Source organism: Petromyzon marinus, assembly GCF_048934315.1.
Source record: "Petromyzon marinus isolate PM22_M1 ecotype Great Lakes invasive population chromosome 77 unlocalized genomic scaffold, UKy_Petmar_22M1.pri1.0 chr77_unloc.2, whole genome shotgun sequence".
Lineage (NCBI taxonomy): Eukaryota > Metazoa > Chordata > Hyperoartia > Petromyzontiformes > Petromyzontidae > Petromyzon > Petromyzon marinus.
Window position 1 is genome coordinate 707149 of NW_027422622.1, and position 17756 is coordinate 724904.

At 48.5% G+C, this 17756-nt stretch overlaps 1 protein-coding gene and 1 long non-coding RNA gene across 6 annotated transcripts in view; one reads left to right on the plus strand and one right to left on the minus strand.

Annotated features, from left to right (window-relative positions):
• Window positions 1–7358, plus strand: part of LOC116958448 (uncharacterized) — a 124157-nt gene extending 116799 nt beyond the window's left edge. For 3 of the 5 annotated variants that reach the window (XM_076058598.1, XM_076058597.1, XM_076058599.1), the window contains exons 5-6: window positions 2285–2356; window positions 4992–7358. In XM_076058598.1, coding sequence (XP_075914713.1) covers window positions 2285–2356; window positions 4992–5325 — 406 coding nt within the window. In that variant the 3' untranslated portion in view covers window positions 5326–7358. The remainder of the gene's footprint in view (window positions 1–2284; window positions 2357–4991) is intronic. The other 2 variants (XR_012931645.1, XR_012931646.1) reach the window with 2 other exon arrangements.
• A 1716-nt stretch (window positions 7359–9074) lies between these two features.
• On the minus strand, window positions 9075–17538 carry LOC142908229 (uncharacterized). Its single transcript, XR_012931647.1, has 2 exons — window positions 17445–17538; window positions 9075–17306 (listed from the first exon to the last, which is right to left on the minus strand). It is a non-coding gene; the product is annotated as an uncharacterized LOC142908229 (long non-coding RNA).
• Between the last annotated feature and the right edge of the window lie 218 nt (window positions 17539–17756).

Genomic DNA, 17756 nt, shown 5'->3' on the forward strand with positions numbered 1-17756 from the left:
AGATGCCACTGGTTCTTCACGTTCTGTAGATGTAGATGCCACTGGTTCATCACGTTCTGTAGATGTAGATGCCACTGGTTCCTCACGTTCTGTAGATGTAGATGTCACTGGTTATTCACGTTCTGTAGATGTAGATGCCACTGGTTCTTCACGTTCTGTAGACGTAGATGCCACTGGTTCTTCACGTTCTGTAGATGTAGATGCCACTGGTTCTTCACGTTCTGTAGATGTAGATGCCACTGGTTCTTCACGTTCTGTAGACGTAGATGCCACTGGTTCTTCACGTTCTGCAGACGTAGATGCCACTGGTTCTTCACGTTCTGTAGATGTAGATGCCACTGGTTCTTCACGTTCTGTAGACGTAGATGCCACTGGTTTTTCATGTTCTGTTGATGTAGATGCCACTGGTTCTTCACGTTCTGTAGATGTAGATGCCACTGGTTCTTCACGTTCTGTAGATGTAGATTCCACTGGTTCTTCACGTTCTGTAGATGTAGATGCCACTGGTACTTCATGTTCTGTAGATGTAGATGCCACTGGTTCTTCACGTTCTGTAGATGTAGATGCCACTGGTTCCTCACGTTCTGTAGATGTAGATGTCACTGGTTATTCACGTTCTGTAGATGTAGATGCCACTGGTTCTTCACGTTCTGTAGACGTAGATGCCACTGGTTCTTCACGTTCTGTAGATGTAGATGCCACTGGTTCTTCACGTTCTGTAGATGTAGATGCCACTGGTTCTTCACGTTCTGTAGACGTAGATGCCACTGGTTCTTCACGTTCTGCAGATGTAGATGCCACTGGTTCTTCACGTTCTGTAGATGTAGATGCCACTGGTTCTTCACGTTCTGCAGATGTAGATGCCACTGGTTCTTCACGTTCTGTAGATATAGATGCCACTGGTTCTTCACGTTCTGTAGACGTAGATGCCACTGGTTCTTCATGTTCTGTAGATGTAGATGCCACTGGTTCTTCACGTTCTGTAGATGTAGATGCCACTGGTTCTTCACGTTCTTTAGATGTAGATGCCACTGGTTCTTCACGTTCTGTAGATGTAGATACCACTGGTTCTTCACGTTCTGTAGATGTAGATGCCACTGGTTCTTCACGTTCTGCAGATGTAGATGCCACTGGTTCTTCACGTTCTGTAGATGTAGATGCCACTGGTTCTTCACGTTCTGTTGATGTAGATGCCACTGGTTCTTCACATTCTGTAGATGTAGATGCCACTGGTTCTTCACGTTCTGTAGATGTAGATGCCACTGGTTCTTCACGTTCTGTAGATGTAGATGCCACTGTTTCTTCACGTCTACAGATGTAGATGCCACTGGTTCTTCACGTTCTGTTGATGTAGATGCCACTGGTTCTTCACGTTCTGTAGATGTAGATTCCACTGGTTCTTCACGTTCTGTAGATGTAGATGCCACTGGTTCTTCACGTTCTGTAGATGTAGATGTCACTGGTTATTCATGTTCTGCAGATGTAGATGCCACTGGTTCTTCACGTTCTGTAGATGTAGATGTCACTGGTTCTTCACGTTCTGTAGATGTAGATGCCACTGGTTCTTCACGTTCTGTAGATGTAGATGCCACTGGTTTAAAACGTTCTGCAGATGTAGATGCCACTGGTTCTTCACGTTCTGTAGATGTGGATGCCACTGGTTCTTCACGTTCTGTAGATGTGGATGCCACTGGTTCTTCACGTCTACAGATGTAGATGCCAATGGTTCTTCACGTTCTGTAGATGTAGATGCCACTGGTTCTTCACGTTCTGTAGATGTAGATGTCACTTGTTCTTCACGTTCTGTAGATGTAGATGCCACTGGTTCTTCACGTTCTGTAGATGTAGATGCCACTGGTTCTTCACGTTCTGTAGATGTAGATGCCACTTGTTCTTCACGTTTTCTAGATGTTAGATGCCACTAGTCAGTCGACCCGTGGCACCTGCTGGGTCTGTTCCGTGACATCCTGCCAGCGGGCATTTGACACTTCATGTGGCCTAGCCTGGCACAAGCGTCGTGATGATGTCACCGCCACTTAGTGGCGAAGGGCGGTTGTTGTTGTTGTTGTGTGTGTGTGTGTAACTGGGTGTGTGTGTCTGTGTGTGTCTGTGTGTGTCTGTGTGTGTCTGTGTTTGTCTGTCTGTGTGTATCTGTTTGTGTCTGTCTGTGTGTATCTGTGTGTGTGTGTGTGTCTGTGTGTGTGTGTCTGTCTGTGTGTGTGTCTGTGTGTCTGTGTCTGTCTGTGTGTGTGTGTCTGTGTGTCTGTGTCTGTGTGTGTCTCAGGCTGAAGAAGTCAGAGTTCACAGTGGAGGAGATTTATCTGAACCTGAACTACGTCACCCCCATCAAGCATCGGTCAGTGGCACGGCCCACGGTGTTGGCAGCGACGATCCGCCTGTTGTGTGTGTGTCACACGCACAACAACAACAACACAACAACAAAAACACAACAACAACAACCGCCATTCGCCACTAAGTGGCGGTGACGTCACCACGATGCTTGTGCCAGGCCATGTGCACCCTGAGGCCACTTGATGTGTCGAACGCCCACTGGCACAAGGTCACGGGGCAGACCCAGGTGCCACGGGTCGACTGACTGAGATGAGTGGCTGATGCACCACCTGTGCCCCCTACTGTGCCAACCTGCTGTGCTTTAGCCATCTGGCGCTCCGCTCGTTGTGAGCGTCGCTCCTCCGCCCTCCGTTGTTGTTGGAGGGCGACTGCCTCCAACTGCCCAGTAGCGTCCTTCACGAGCCTCCTCCACAGAGGCCGATCTTGACACCGCTGGTACCGGTCATCGGCAAGTCCACTCAGCTCCACGTCCTCCTGTACCACATCACTCCATCTCTTCTCTAGCCCGTGCCGCGCCCGTTTAGCCCCCTCGATCCGGCCGAACAAAAGCTGTTTCGGCATGCGGTGGCTGGGCATGCGGGCTACATGACCCAGCCAACGCAGCCTTGCCTGCCGGAGGAGCTCACCGATGGGACCTTGCCCACATCTTTCAAAGATTTGTGAGCTCCTCACACAATCCAGCCTGGTTAAACCCAGGATGGATCGTAGGCAGGCCACCCTAAATGTTTCTAACCGGCGAAGATGTTCCATTAGGGGGGTCCACGTTTCGCAAGCGTAGAGAAGTGAGGGAATGACTGTGGCCGAGAAGACCTGAAGCTTAGTGCGGAGCGACAGACCAGGTAGCTTCCACACAGCGTTACGCAACCGATGAAAAGATATTACAGCTCGACTGATTCGGAGTGAGACCTCTGCTGTTAAACTGGAGCCGGTCATAAGCACACTGCCCAGGTATGGGAAACTCTCCACTCTATCCACAACTGCCCCATCACCGATTGGGAGTTGTGAGGGTGGAGTGTCCGATGGTACAAAATACCCAGGCACATGCTTAGTTTTGGTGGGGCTGATGGTAAGGCTCCACCTCTTAGTGGCACGCTCCAGTCTCAGCAGCAGCGTCTCCAACTCCTCCTCTGAATGAGCAGCTATTACCAAATCATCGGCATACATAACGTGGTTGAGCAATAGGGAGCCATCCCTTGACCGCACCCGGGCATCGATCAGCCTCCCATTATATCTGTACCAAATGGAGATTCCCCCGGTACAGCTATTGAAGGCTTCACGAACTACGTGGTCAAAATAGATGTTAAATGTGGGAGCCAGAGGACATCCCTGTCGCACCCCAAGGTGTACAGGGAATGGCTCTGACTCCCAGCAACGTAGTTTTACCCGGGCCCGCTCACCATCATGAAGGTCCTTAATGATCGTGAGCAGAGGGTCAGGTACTCCAAAAGCACGAAGAACAACAACCCAGAGCCCAGGGCCTACTGATGGTATCATAGGCCTTGACCAGGTCAATAAAGCAGAGATGTAGGTCTTGCTGGAATTCCCTACACCTCTGCTGTAGCAGACGGACAGAAAATATGGCATCCGTGCAGGACCGCCCTTTCCTGAAACCGCATTGGGGCTCCGCAAGCCTCTCCTCAGCGTGCCTGGCAAGGCGATGTTGAATAATCCTTGCCAGGACCTTTCCCGGCACACTGAGGAGTGAGATGCCCCTGTAGTTGTTACAGTCTGTGCGGTCGCCCTTCTTAAAGAGGGGGACCACCAGGGCATCCTTCCAATCCTGCGGATGGTGATGACGCTGCCGCTGATGATGGTGATGACGCTGCCGCTGATGATGCCGCTGATGATGGTGATGACGCTGCCGCTGATGATGATGCCCCTGATGATGCCGCTGATGATGATGATGACACTGCTGCTGATGACACCGGCGCTGATGATGATGATGACGATGATGATGCTGCTGGTGATGATGATGATGCTGATGCTGGTGATGATGATGATGATGCTGATGCTGGTGATGATGATGATGATGCTGGTGATGATGATGCTGGTGATGATGACGCCGCTGATGATGATGATGATGCTGTTGGTGATGATGATGATGCCGCTGGTGATGATGCTGATGATGATGATGCCGCTGGTGATGATGATGACGCTGGTGATGATGATGACGCTGGTGATGATGATGACGCTGGTGATGATGATGACGCTGGTGATGATGATGATGATGCTGGTGATGATGCCGCTGGTGATGATGATGATGCCGCCGCTGATGATGATGCCGCTGGTGATGATGATGCCGCTGGTGATGATGATGACGCTGGTGATGATGATGATGATGCTGGTGATGATGCCGCTGGTGATGATGATGACGCTGGTGATGATGATGCCGCTGGTGATGATGATGACGCTGGTGATGATGATGATGATGCTGGTGATGATGCCGCTGGTGATGATGATGATGCCGCTGGTGATGATGATGATGCCGCCGCTGATGATGATGCCGCTGGTGATGATGATGATGCCGCTGGTGATGATGATGCCGCTGGTGATGATGATGATGCCGCCGCTGATGATGATGCCGCCGGTGATGATGATGCCGCTGGTGATGATGATGCCGATGCCGATGCCGCCACCAGGCCGATAGAGACGATCTTCGAGGAGCCGCTGACGAGGCGAGTGCTGGCTGGCACCACCACCGGCACCACCACCACCACCACCGGCACCACCACCGGCACCGCCGGCACCACCACCGGCACCGCCGTCGTGCTGATGAGTCGGCGTAAGCGGCGCCGTGCTGTCGACTTCCGCGACTGCTCCCTGCCACGCCGGCGGAGGGCCCCCCGCTTCGGGAGGGGGGCCGGGGGGAGGGGGGCCGGGGGGAGGCGAGGGGGGGGAGGGGGGGAGGGGGGGGACCCCTTCGCGGTGGTCAAGGAGAAGCTGCGCTTGCTGGCGGCTGAGCTGGGAGACTAGGGGGGGGGGGGTTGTGTCACGTGTGGTGAGTGTCACGTGTGTCACGTGTGTGTGTCATGTGTGTGTGTCATGTGTGTGTGTCACGTGTGGTGAGTGTGTCACGTGTGGTGTGTGTCACGTGTGGTGAGTGTGTGTGTCATGTGTGTGTGTCACGTGTGGTGAGTGTGTCACGTGTGGTGAGTGTGTGTGTCACGTGTGGTGAGTGTGTCACGTGTGGTGAGTGTGTGTGTCACGTGTGTGTGTCACGTGTGGTGAGTGTCACGTGTGTCACGTGTGTGTGTCATGTGTGTGTGTCACGTGTGGTGAGTGTCACGTGTGTCACGTGTGTGTGTGTCACGTGTGTGTGTCACGTGTGGTGAGTGTGTCACGTGTGGTGAGTGTGTGTGTCACGTGTGGTGTGTGTCACGTGTGTGTGTCACGTGTGGTGAGTGTGTCACGTGTGGTGAGTGTGTCACGTGTGGTGAGTGTGTGTGTCACGTGTGGTGAGTGTGTGTGTCACGTGTGGTGAGTGTGTGTGATGTGTGTGTGTGTTATACCATGTGTGTGTGTGATGTGTGTTGTACCATGTGTGTGTGATGTGTGTTGTGTGTTGTACCGTGTGTGTGTGTGTTGTACCATGTGTGTGTGTGTTGTACCATGTGTGTGTGTGATGTGTGTTGTACCATGTGTGTGTGTGATGTGTGTTGTACCATGTGTGTGTGTGATGTGTGTTGTACCATGTGTGTGTGATGTGTGTTGTGTGTGTGATGTGTGTTGTACCATGTGTGTGTGATGTGTGTGTGTTGTACGGTGTGTGTGTGTGTGTGTGATGTACGGTGTGTGTGTGTGTGATGTATGTTGTGTGTGTGTATGTTGTGTGTTGTATCATGTGTGTGTGTGATGTGTGTTGTACCATGTGTGTGTGATGTGTGTATGTTGTGTGTGTGTGATGTGTGTTGTACGGTGTGTGTGTGTGTGATGTGTGTGTGATGTGTGATGTGTGTTGTAACGTGTGTGTGTGATGTGTGTTGTAACATGTGTGATGTGTGATGTGTGTTGTAACATGTGTGTGTGATGTTTTTGTGTGTTGTACCGTGTGTGTGTGTTGTACCGTGTGTGTGTGTTGTGTGTTGTACTGTGTGGGTGTGTATTGTGTGTGTGTGTGATGTGTGTTGTACCATGTGTGTGCGATGTGTGTGTGTGTTGTACCATGTGTGTGCGATGTGTGTTGTACCATGTGTGGTGTGTGTGTGTGTTGTACCATGTGTGTGCGATGTGTGTTGTACCATGTGTGGTGTGTGTGTGTGTTGTACCATGTGTGTGTGGTGTGTGTGTGTTGTACCATGTGTGTGTGATGTGTGTTGTACCATGTGTGTGTGTGATGTGTGTATGGTGTGTGTGTGTGTGATGTATGTATGTTGTGTGTTGTACGGTGTGTGTGTGTGATGTGTGTGTTGTACCGTGTGTGTGTGGTGTGTGTGTGTTGTACCATGTGTGTGTGATGTGTGTGTGTGTTGTACCATGTGTGTGTGATGTGTGTTGTACCATGTGTGTGTGTGATGTGTGTATGGTGTGTGTGTGATGTGTGTATGTTGTGTGTGTGATGTATGTATGTTGTGTGTTGTACGGTGTGTGTGTGATGTGTGTGTGTTGTACCATGTGTGTGCGTGTGTGATGTGTGTGTGTGTGTTGTGTGTGTGATGTGTGTTGTACGGTGTGTGTGTGATGTGTGTGTGTGATGTGTGTGTGTGTGATGTGTGTTGTACGGTGTGTGTGTGTGATGTGTGTGTGATGTGTGTTGTGTGTGTGTGATGTGTGTGTGATGTGTGTTGTACCATGTGTGTGTGTGATGTGTGTATGGTGTGTGTGTGTGTGATGTATGTATGTTGTGTGTTGTACAGTGTGTGTGTGTGATGTGTGTGTGTGTTGTACCATGTGTGTGTGATGTGTGTTGTACCATGTGTGTGTGGTGTGTGTGTGTTGTACCATGTGTGTGTGATGTGTGTGTGTGTGTTGTACCATGTGTGTGTGATGTGTGTTGTACCATGTGTGTGTGTGATGTGTGTATGGTGTGTGTGTGATGTATGTATGTTGTGTGTTGTACGGTGTGTGTGTGTGTGATGTGTGTGTGTTGTACCATGTGTGTGCGTGTGTGATGTGTGTGTGTGATGTGTGTGTGTGTGTTGTGTGTGTGATGTGTGTTGTACTGTGTGTGTGATGTGTGTGTGTGATGTGTGTTGTACGGTGTGTGTGTGTGTGATGTGTGTTGTGTGTGATGTGTGTGTGATGTGTGTTGTACGGTGTGTGTGTGTGTGATGTATGTGTGTTTTGTGATGTGTGTTGTACCATGTGTGATGTGTGTTGTACCATGTGTGATGTGTGTGTGTGATGTGTGTTGTATGGTGTGTGTGATGTGTGTTGTACGGTGTGTGTGATGTGTGTGTGTGAACTTCTTTCACACCGTGCGGAGTCAACTGCGTTGACATCACCAACAGCCTCTTCATCCTCTTCATCCTCATCATCCTCATCATCATCATCATCTTCATCCTCATCATCCTCCTCATCCTCATCATCATCCTCATCATCATCCTCATCATCATCCTCATCATCATCATCCTCATCATCCTCCTCATCCTCATCATCATCCTCATCATCTTCATCCTCATCATCTTCATCCTCATCATCCTCCTCATCATCCTCCTCATCATCCTCATTGTCATCTTCATCCTCATCATCCTCCTCATCATCCTCCTCATCATCCTCATTGTCATCTTCATCCTCATCATCCTCCTCATCATCCTCCTCATCATTCTCATTGTCATCTTCATCCTCCTCATCATCATCCTCATCATCATCCTCCTCATCATCATCCTCATCATCATCATCCTCATCATCCTCCTCATCATCCTCCTCATCATCCTCATCATCCTCATCATCATCTTCATCCTCATCATCCTCATCATCCTCATCATCATCCTCATCTTCATCCTCATCATCTTCATCCTCATCATCATCCTCATCATCATCTTCATCCTCATCATCCTCCTCATCCTCATCATCATCCTCATCATCATCCTCATCATCCTCATCATCCTCATCATCATCCTCATCATCCTCATCATCATCATCCTCATCATCCTCATCATCCTCATCATCCTCATCATCATCATCATTGTCATCTTCATCCTCATTGTCATCTTTATCCTCATCCTCCTCATCATCCTCATCCTCATTGTCATCTTCATCCTCATCATCCTCCTCATCATCCTGCCTCCCTGCCTGCTGTCTGTGTGGGTTAACAGCCACCTCGTTACCTCGTTACCTCGTTACCAATAAAGGAATTTTCGTTTTGTCACGAAGTTTGTGACTGTCGATCTGAGGCTGATGTGGGTCACTTGGGGGGGTCACGTGGGGGTCACGTGGGGGGTCACGTGGGGGGTCACGTGGGGGTCACGTGGGGGTCACGTGGGGGTCACGTGGGGGTCACGTGGGGGTCACGTGGGGGTCCGGGGTCGAACCCACGACCTCCCACGCACCTCACGAGGTGGTGAACATCTCGTGGACAAATGAACGCAGCGTTAACCAGGGCAGCCTGCACGCTCCCAACCAAGATGTCGATCTGAGGCTGATGTGGGTCACGTGGGGGGTCACGTGGGGGTCACGTGGGGGTCACGTGGGGGTCAGGGGTCGAACCCACGACCTCCCACGCACCTCACGAGGTGGTGAACATCTCGTGGACAAATGAACGCAGCGTTAACCAGGGCAGCCTGCACGCTCCCAACCAAGATGGCCGCCTTTATTTCAATCGTGTGGTGGTGAACAGCGTTCATCGTCGTCATCGTCACGTGAACTCCGCGAGCAGTTCAAGCCCCGTTCACGCCCAGTTCACGCCCAGTTCACGTGTAGTTCACGTGTAGTTCACGCCTAGTTCACGTGTAGTTCACGCCCCGTTCACGCCCCGTTCACGCTCAGTTCACGTGTAGTTCACGTGTCGTTCACGCTCAGTTCACGTGTAGTTCACACCTAGTTCACGCACAGTTCACGCACAGTTCACGTGTAGTTCACGCCTAGTTCACGTGTAGTTCATGTGTAGTTCACGCGTAGTTCACGCCTAGTTCACGCCCAGTTCACGCACAGTTCACGTGTAGTTCACGCCTAGTTCACGTGTAGTTCATGTGTAGTTCACGCACAGTTCACGCACAGTTCACGTGCAGTTCACGCGTAGTTCACGTGTAGTTCACGCCCGTTCAGTGTAGTTCACGTGTAGTTCACGCACAGTTCACGTGTAGTTCACGCCTAGTTCACGTGTAGTTCACGCCTAGTTCACGTGTAGTTCACGTGTAGTTCACGCACAGTTCACGTGTAGTTCACGCCTAGTTCACGTGTAGTTCACGCCTAGTTCACGTGTAGTTCACGCACAGTTCACGTGTAGTTCACGTGTAGTTCACGCCTAGTTCACGTGCGTAGCGTAGCGGGTCCACACGTAGCTGTTCACGTGTAGCTGTTCACGTGTAGTGTAGCTGTTCACGTGTAGCTGTTAACGTGTAGTGTAGCGGGCCTACACGTTGTTAACGTGTAGCTGTTAACGTGTAGCGTAGTTGTTAACGTGCAGCGTAGCTGTTAACGTGTAGTGTAGCAGGCCTACACGTTAACAGCTACACGTTAACGTGTAGCGTAGCGTAGCTGTTAACATGTAGTGGTTAACGTGTAGCGTAGCTGTTAACGTGTAACGTAGCGGGCCTACACGTTATTAACGTGTAGCTGTTAACGTGTAGTTGTTAACATGTAGCGTAGCAGGCCTACACGTTAACGTGTAGTGTAGCTGTTAACGTGTAGTTGTTAACATGTAGCGTAGCGGGCCTACACGTTGTTAACGTGTAGCTGTTAACGTGTAGTTGTTAACGTGTAGCTGTTAACGCGCAGCGTGGCGGGCCTACACGTAGCTGTTCACGTGTAGCTGTTAACGTGTAGCGTAGCTGTTAACGTGTAGCTGTTAACGTGTAGCGTAGCTGTTAACGTGTAGCTGTTAACGTGTAGCGTAGTTGTTAACATGTAGTTGTTAACGTGTAGCGTAGCTGTTAACGTGTAACTGTTAACGTGTAGCGTAGCGGGCCTACACGTTGTTAACGTGTAGCTGTTAACGTGTAGCGTAGTTATTAACGTATAGCGTAGCTGTTAAAGTGTAGTGTAGCAGGCCTCCACGTTAACACCTACACGTTGTTAACGCGTAGCATAGCGTAGCTGTTAACGTGTAGCTGTTAACGTGTAGCGTAGCTGTTAACGTGTAACTGTTAACGTGTAGTGTAGCGGGGCTTACACGTTGTTAACGTGTAGGGCCACTACACGTTAACGTGTAGTGTGGCGGGCTTACAAGTTGTTAACGTGTAGCTGCTAACGTGTAGCGTAGCTGTTAATGTGTAGCATAGCGGGCCTACACGTTAACGTGTAGCTTAGCTGTTAACGTGTAGCGGTTAACGTGTAGCATAGCTGTTAACGTGTAGCTGTTAACGTGTAGCGTAGCTGTTAACGTGTAGTTGTTAACGTATATTGTAGCGGGACTACACGTTGTTAACGTGTAGCTGTTAACGTGTAGCTGTTAACGTGTAGTGTAGCGGGCCTACACGTCCACGTGTAGTGTAGCGGGCCTACACGTTAACAGCTACACGTTCACGTGTAGTTGTACACGTTCACGTGTAGTTGTTAACGTGTAGCGGTTAACGTGTAGCGTAGCGGGCCTACACGTTAACGTGTAGTTGTTAACGTGTACTGTAGTTGGCCTACACGTTGTTACCGTGTAGCATAGCTGTTAACATGTAGTTGTTAACGTGTAGCATAGCTGTTAACGTGTAGTTGTTAACGTGTAGCTGTTAACGTGTAGCTGTTAACGTGTAGCTGTTAACGTGTAGCATAGCTGTTAACGTGTAGTGTAGCGGGCCTACACGTTGTTAACATGTAGTTGTTAACGTGTAGTGTAGCTGCGAACGTCTAATGTAGCTGTTCACGTGTAGCTGTTTACGTGTAGCTGTTAAAGTGTAGTGTAGTGGGCCTACACGTTAACGTGTAGTGTAGCTGTTAACGTGTAGCTGTTAACGTGTAGCGTAGCGGGCCTACACGTTAACGTGTAGTTGTTAACGTGTAGCTGTTAACGTATAGCGTAGCAGGCCTCCACGTTAACAGCTACACGTTGTTAACGTGTAGCGTAGTGTAGCTGTTAACGTGTAGTTGTTAACGTGTAGCTGTTAACGTGTAGCATAGCTGGTCTACACGTTGTTAACGTGTAGTGTAGCTGTTAACGTGTAGCGTAGCATAGCTGTTAACGTGTAGCTTAGCGGGCCTACACGTTGTTAACGTGTAGTTGTTAACGTGTAGTGTAGCGGGCCTACACGTTAACGCGTAGTGTAGTGTAGCTGTTAACGTGTAGTGTAGCTGTTAACGTGTAGTGTAGCTGTTAACGTGTAGTTGTTAACGTGTAGTGTAGCGGGGCCTACACGTTGTTAACGTGTAGTTGTTAACATGTAGTTGTTCACGTGTAGTTGTTAACGTGTAGCTGTTAACGTGTAGTGTAGCTGTGAACGTGTAGCTGTTAACGTGTAGTTGTTAACGTGTAGTGTAGTGGGCCTACACCTTGTTAACGTGTAGCTGTTAACGTGTAAAGTAGCGGGCCTACACGTTGTTAACGTGTGCGGTAGTTGTTAACGTGTATTTGTTAACGTGTGGTGTAGCTGTTAACGTGTAGTGTAGCTGTTAACATGTAGCTGTTAACGTGTAGTTGTTAACGTGTAGTTGTTAACGTGTAGTGTAGCGGTTGACGTGTAGCTGTTAACGTGTAGTTGTTAACGTGTAGTGTAGCGTAGCTGTTAACGTGTAGTTGTTAACGTGTAGCGTAGCAGGCCTACACGTTGTAAACGTGTAGCTGTTAACGTGTAGTGTAGTTGTTAACATGCAGCGTAGCTGTTAACGTGTAGTGTAGCAGGCCTCCACGTTAACAGCTACACGTTGTTAACGTGTAGCGTAGTGTAGCTGTTAACGTGTAGTTGTTAACGTGTAGCTTAGCTGGCCTACACGTTGTTAACGTGTAGTGTAGCTGTTAACGTGTAGCGTAGCTGTTAACGTGTAGTTGTAAACGTGTTGTGTAGCGGGCCTAACGTTGTTAACGTGTAGTTGTTAACATGTAGTTGTTCACGTGTAGTTGTTAACGTGTAGCTCTTAACGTGTAGTGTAGCGGGCCTACACGTTGTTATCGTGTAGTGTAGTTGTTAACGTGTATTTGTTAACGTGTAGTGTAGCTGTTAACGTGTAGTGTAGCTGCTAACGTGTAGCTGTTAACGTGTAGCTGTTAACCTGTAGTTGTTAACGTGTAGTGTAGCGGGCCTACACGTTGTTTACGTGTAGTTGTTAAATGTAGTTGTTAACGTGTAGTTGTTAACGTGTAGTGTAGCGGGCCTACACATTGTTAACGTGTAGTTGTTAAATGTAGTTGTTAACGTGTAGCTGTTAACGTGTAATTGTTAACGTGTAGTTGTTAACGTGTAGTGTAGCTGTTAACGTGTAGTGTAGCTGTTAACATGTGGTTGTTAACGTGTAGTGTAGCGGGCCTACACGTTGTTAACGTGTAGTTGTTAACGTGTAGTTGTTAACGTGTAGTGTAGCTGTTAACGTGTGGTTGTTAACGTGTAGTGTAGTTGTTAACGTGTAGTTGTTAATGTGTAATTGCTAACGTGTAGTGTAGTTGTTCACGTGTAGTTAACGTGTAGTTGTTAACGTGTAGTGTAGTTGTTAATGTGTAGCTGTTAACGTGTAGTTGTTAACGTGTAGTGTAGCTGTTAACGTGTAGTGTAGTTGTTAACGTGTAGTTGTTAACGTGTAGTTGTTAACGTGTAGTGTAGTTGTTAACGTGTAGTGTAGCTGTTAACGTGTAGTGTAGCTGTTAACGTGTAGTTAACGTGTAGTGTAGTAGTTAACGTGTAGTGTAGTTGTTAACGTGTAGTGTAGTTGTTAACGTGCAGTGTAGTTAACGTGTAGTGTTATTGTTAACGTGTAGTTGTTAACGTGTAGTTGTTAAAGTGTAGTGTAGTTGTTAACGTGTAGTTGTTAACGTGTAGTGTAGCGGCCCTACACGTTGTTAACGTGTAGTTGTTAACGTGCAGTTGTTAACGTGTAGTGTAGCTGTTCACGCGTAGTTGTTAACGTGTAGTGTAGCTGTTAACGTGTAGTGTAGCTGTTAACGTGTAGCTGTTAACGTGTAGTGTAGTTGTTAACGTGTAGTTGTTGACGTGTAGTTGTTAACGTGTCGTGTAGCTGTTGATGTGTAGTTGTTACCGTGTAGTGTAGTTGTTAACGTGTAGTTGTTAACGTGTAGTGTAGCTGTTAACGTGTAGTTGTTAACGTGTAGTTGTTAACGTGTAGTTGTTAACGTGTAGTGTATTTGTTAACGTGTAGTTGTTGACGTGTAGTGTAGTTGTTAACGTGTAGTTGTTAACGTGTAGTTGTTAACGTGTAGTGTAGTTGTTAACGTGTAGTGTAGTTGTTAACGTGTAGTTGTTAACGTGTAGTTGTTAACGTGTAGTTTTTAACGTGTAGTGTAGCTGTTAACGCGTAGTTGTTAACGTGTAGCTGTTAACGTGTAGTTGTTAACGTGTAGTTGTTAACGTGTAGCTGTTAACGTGTAGTGTATTTGTTAACGTGTAGTTGTTGACGTGTAGTTGTTAACGTGTAGTTGTTAACGTGTAGTTGTTAGCGTGTAGTTGTTAACGTGTAGTGTAGTTGTTAACGTGTAGTGTAGTTGTTAACGTGTAGTTGTTAACGTGTAGTTGTTAACGTGTAGTTTTTAACGTGTAGTGTAGCTGTTAACGCGTAGTTGTTAACGTGTAGCTGTTAACGTGTAGTTGTTAACGTGTAGTTGTTAATGTGTAGCTGTTAACGTGTAGTTGTTAACGTGTAGTTGTTAACGTGTAATGTAGCTGTTAACGTGTAGCTGTTAACGTGTAGTGTAGTTGTTAACGTGTAGTTGTTAACATGTAGTTGTTAACGTGTAGTGTAGTTGTTAATGTGTAGTTGTTAACGTGTAGTTGTTAACGTGTAGTGTAGTTGTTAACATGTCGTTGATAACGTGTAGTTGTTAACGTGTAGTTGTTAACGTGTAGCTGTTAACGTGTAGTTGTTAACGTGTAGTTGTTAACGTGTAATGTAGCTGTTAACGTGTAGCTGTTAACGTGTAGTGTAGTTGTTAATGTGTAGTTGTTAACATGTAGTGTAGATGTTAACCTGTAGTTGTTAACGTGTAGTTACCGTTCAGTGTAGCTGTTAACGTGTAGTTGTTAACGTGTAGCTGTTAACGTGTAGCTGTTAACGTGTAGTGTAGTTGTTAACGTGTAGTTGTTAACGTGTAGTGTAGTTGTTAACGTGTAGTGTAGCTGTTAACGTGTAGTGTAGCTGTTAACGTGTAGTTAACGTGTAGTGTAGTTGTTAACGTGTAGTGTAGTTGTTAACGTGCAGTGTAGTTAACGTGTAGTGTACTTGTTAACGTGTAGTTGTTAACGTGTAGTTGTTAAAGTGTAGTGTAGTTGTTAACGTGTAGTTGTTAACGTGTAGTGTAGCGGCCCTACACGTTGTTAACGTGTAGTTGTTGACGTGTAGTTGTTAACGTGTAGTGTAGCTGTTCACGCGTAGTTAACGTGTAGTGTAGCTGTTAACGTGTAGTGTAGCTGTTAACGTGTAGCTGTTAACGTGTAGTGTAGTTGTTAACGTGTAGTTGTTGACGTGTAGTTGTTAACGTGTCGTCTAGCTGTTGATGTGTAGTTGTTACCGTGTAGTGTAGTTGTTAACGTGTAGTTGTTAACGTGTAGTGTAGCTGTTAACGTGTAGTTGTTAACGTGTAGTTGTTAACGTGTAGTGTATTTGTTAACGTGTAGTTGTTGACGTGTAGTGTAGTTGTTAACGTGTAGTTGTTAACGTGTAGTGTAGTTGTTAACGTGTAGTGTAGTTGTTAACGTGTAGTTGTTAACGTGTAGTTGTTAACGTGTAGTTGTTAACGTGTAGTTTTTAACGTGTAGTGTAACTGTTAACGCATAGTTGTTAACGTGTAGCTGTTAACGTGTGGTTGTTAAAGTGTAGTTGTTAACGTGTAGCTGTTAACGTGTAGTTGTTAACGTGTAGTTGTTAACGTGTAATGTAGCTGTTAACGTGTAGCTGTTAACGTGTAGTGTAGTTGTTAACGTGTAGTTGTTAACATGTAGTTGTTAACGTGTAGTGTAGTTGTTAATGTGTAGTTGTTAACGTGTAGTTGTTAACGTGTAGTGTAGTTGTTAACATGTCGTTGATAACGTGTAGTTGTTAACGTGTAGTTGTTAACGTGTAGCTGTTAACGTGTAGTTGTTAACGTGTAGTTGTTAACGTGTAATGTAGCTGTTAACGTGTAGCTGTTAACGTGTAGTGTAGTTGTTAATGTGTAGTTGTTAACATGTAGTGTAGATGTTAACCTGTAGTTGTTAACGTGTAGTTGTTACCGTTCAGTGTAGCTGTTAACGTGTAGTTGTTAACGTGTAGTTGTTAACGTGTAGTTGTTGACGTGTAGTGTAGTTGTTAACGTGTAGTTGTTAACGTCTAGTTGTTAACGTGTAGTTGTTAACGTGTAGTTGTTAACGTGTAGTGTAGTTGTTAACGTGTAGTGTAGCTGTTAACGTGTAGTTGTTAACGTGTAGTTGTTAACGTGTAGTGTAGTTGTTAATGTGTAGTTGTTAACGTGTAGTTGTTAACGTGTAGTGTAGCTGTTAACGTGTAGTTGTTAACGTGTAGTTGTTAACGTGTAGTTGTTGACGTGTAGTGTAGTTGTTAACGTGTAGTTGTTAACGTGTAGTTGTTAACGTGTAGTTGTTAACGTGTAGTTGTTAACGTGTAGTTGTTAACGTGTAGTTGTTGACGTGTAGTGTAGTTGTTAACGTGTAGTTGTTAACGTGTAGTGTAGTTGTTAACGTGTAGTTGTTAACGTGTAGTTGTTAACGTGTAGTTGTTAACGTGTAGTTGTTAACGTGTAGTTGTTAACGTGTAGTGTAGCGGCCCTACACGTTGCCCAGCGCCTCCCCGTAGCGAATCTTCTGCCCGGGCCGTACGTGGAACCTGAACGTAGCGGGGGCCTCAAAGAGCAGCACCACGGTAGAGCCCAAGTTGAACTCCCCTACGGGGTGACCCTTGCCCACCCTCAGCCCCCCACACACACCCCAGGGCCCCCTCGGCCAAGCCTCCTCCTCGTCATCCACCTCCTCGTCCTCGTCATCCACCTCCACCTCGTCCACCTCCTCCTCGTCGTCGTCCACCAACCTCGTCGATCCTCTGCCGAGGGTCGGTACGGCAGTGGTCATTCCACCGGTCAGTCCACAGCTAAGTCCACCGGTCAGTCCACCGGTGACTTCACCGGTTGGTTGAGAGGTCAGTCCACCGGTCATTCCACCAGTCAGTCCACCGGTCAGTCCACCGGTTGGTCGAGTGGTCAGTCCACCACTCAGTCCACCGGTCAGTCCACCGGTCAGCCCACCGGTCACTTCACCGGTCAGTCCACCAGTCACTTCACCGGTCAGTCCACCAGTCACTTCACCGGTTGGTCGAGAGGTCACTCCACCGGTCACTCCACCGGTTGGTCGAGTGCTCAGTCCTCCACTCAGTCCACCAGTGAGTCCACCGGTCAGTCCACCAGTCACTTCACCGGTCAGTCCACCGGTCACTTCACCGGTTGGTCGAGAGGTCACTCCACCGGTCACTCCACCGGTTGGTCGAGTGGTCAGTCCTCCACTCAGTCCACCAGTGAGTCCACCGGTCAGTCCACCGGTCAACACGTCCCCGTGGGGGTCACCGTGGGGGTCACCGTGGAGGTCACCGCGGACGCGAGCGGTGGGATGAGCGGTGGGATGAGCGGTGGGATGAGCGGTGGGATGAGCGGTGGGGGCGGTCACGAAGCAGCGGTCCACGAACGGCACCCTAGGGTGGTGGGCGGAGTTTGTCTCCAGCTCCTGGGGGGGGGGGTAGGAAGGAGAGAGAGGGGGGGGCAAGGGGGGGCCGGGTTATTCCGAGTGGAGTCTCTGACCCTGCCTCCCGTGACCCCCCCGTGACCCCCCGTGACCCCCCCGTGACCCCCCGTGACCCCCCACCTGGTCTGTGTAGACCCGTATGGAGCCCACGTTGGTGGCTCCCACGGCAGCGAGGGCGAGGAATTCGTGGGCCCAGCGGCCCGTCAGCACCACGTGACCCCCCCCCGTGACCCCCACGTGACCCCAGTGACCCCCCCGTGACCCCAGTGACCCCGTGACCTCCCACCTGGTCTGTGTAGACCCGTATGGAGCCCACGTTGGTGGCTCCCACGGCAGCGAGGGCGAGGAATCCGTGGGCCCAGCGGCCCGTCAGCACCACGTGACCCCCCCCCGTGACCCCCACGTGACCCCAGTGACCCCCCCGTGACCCCA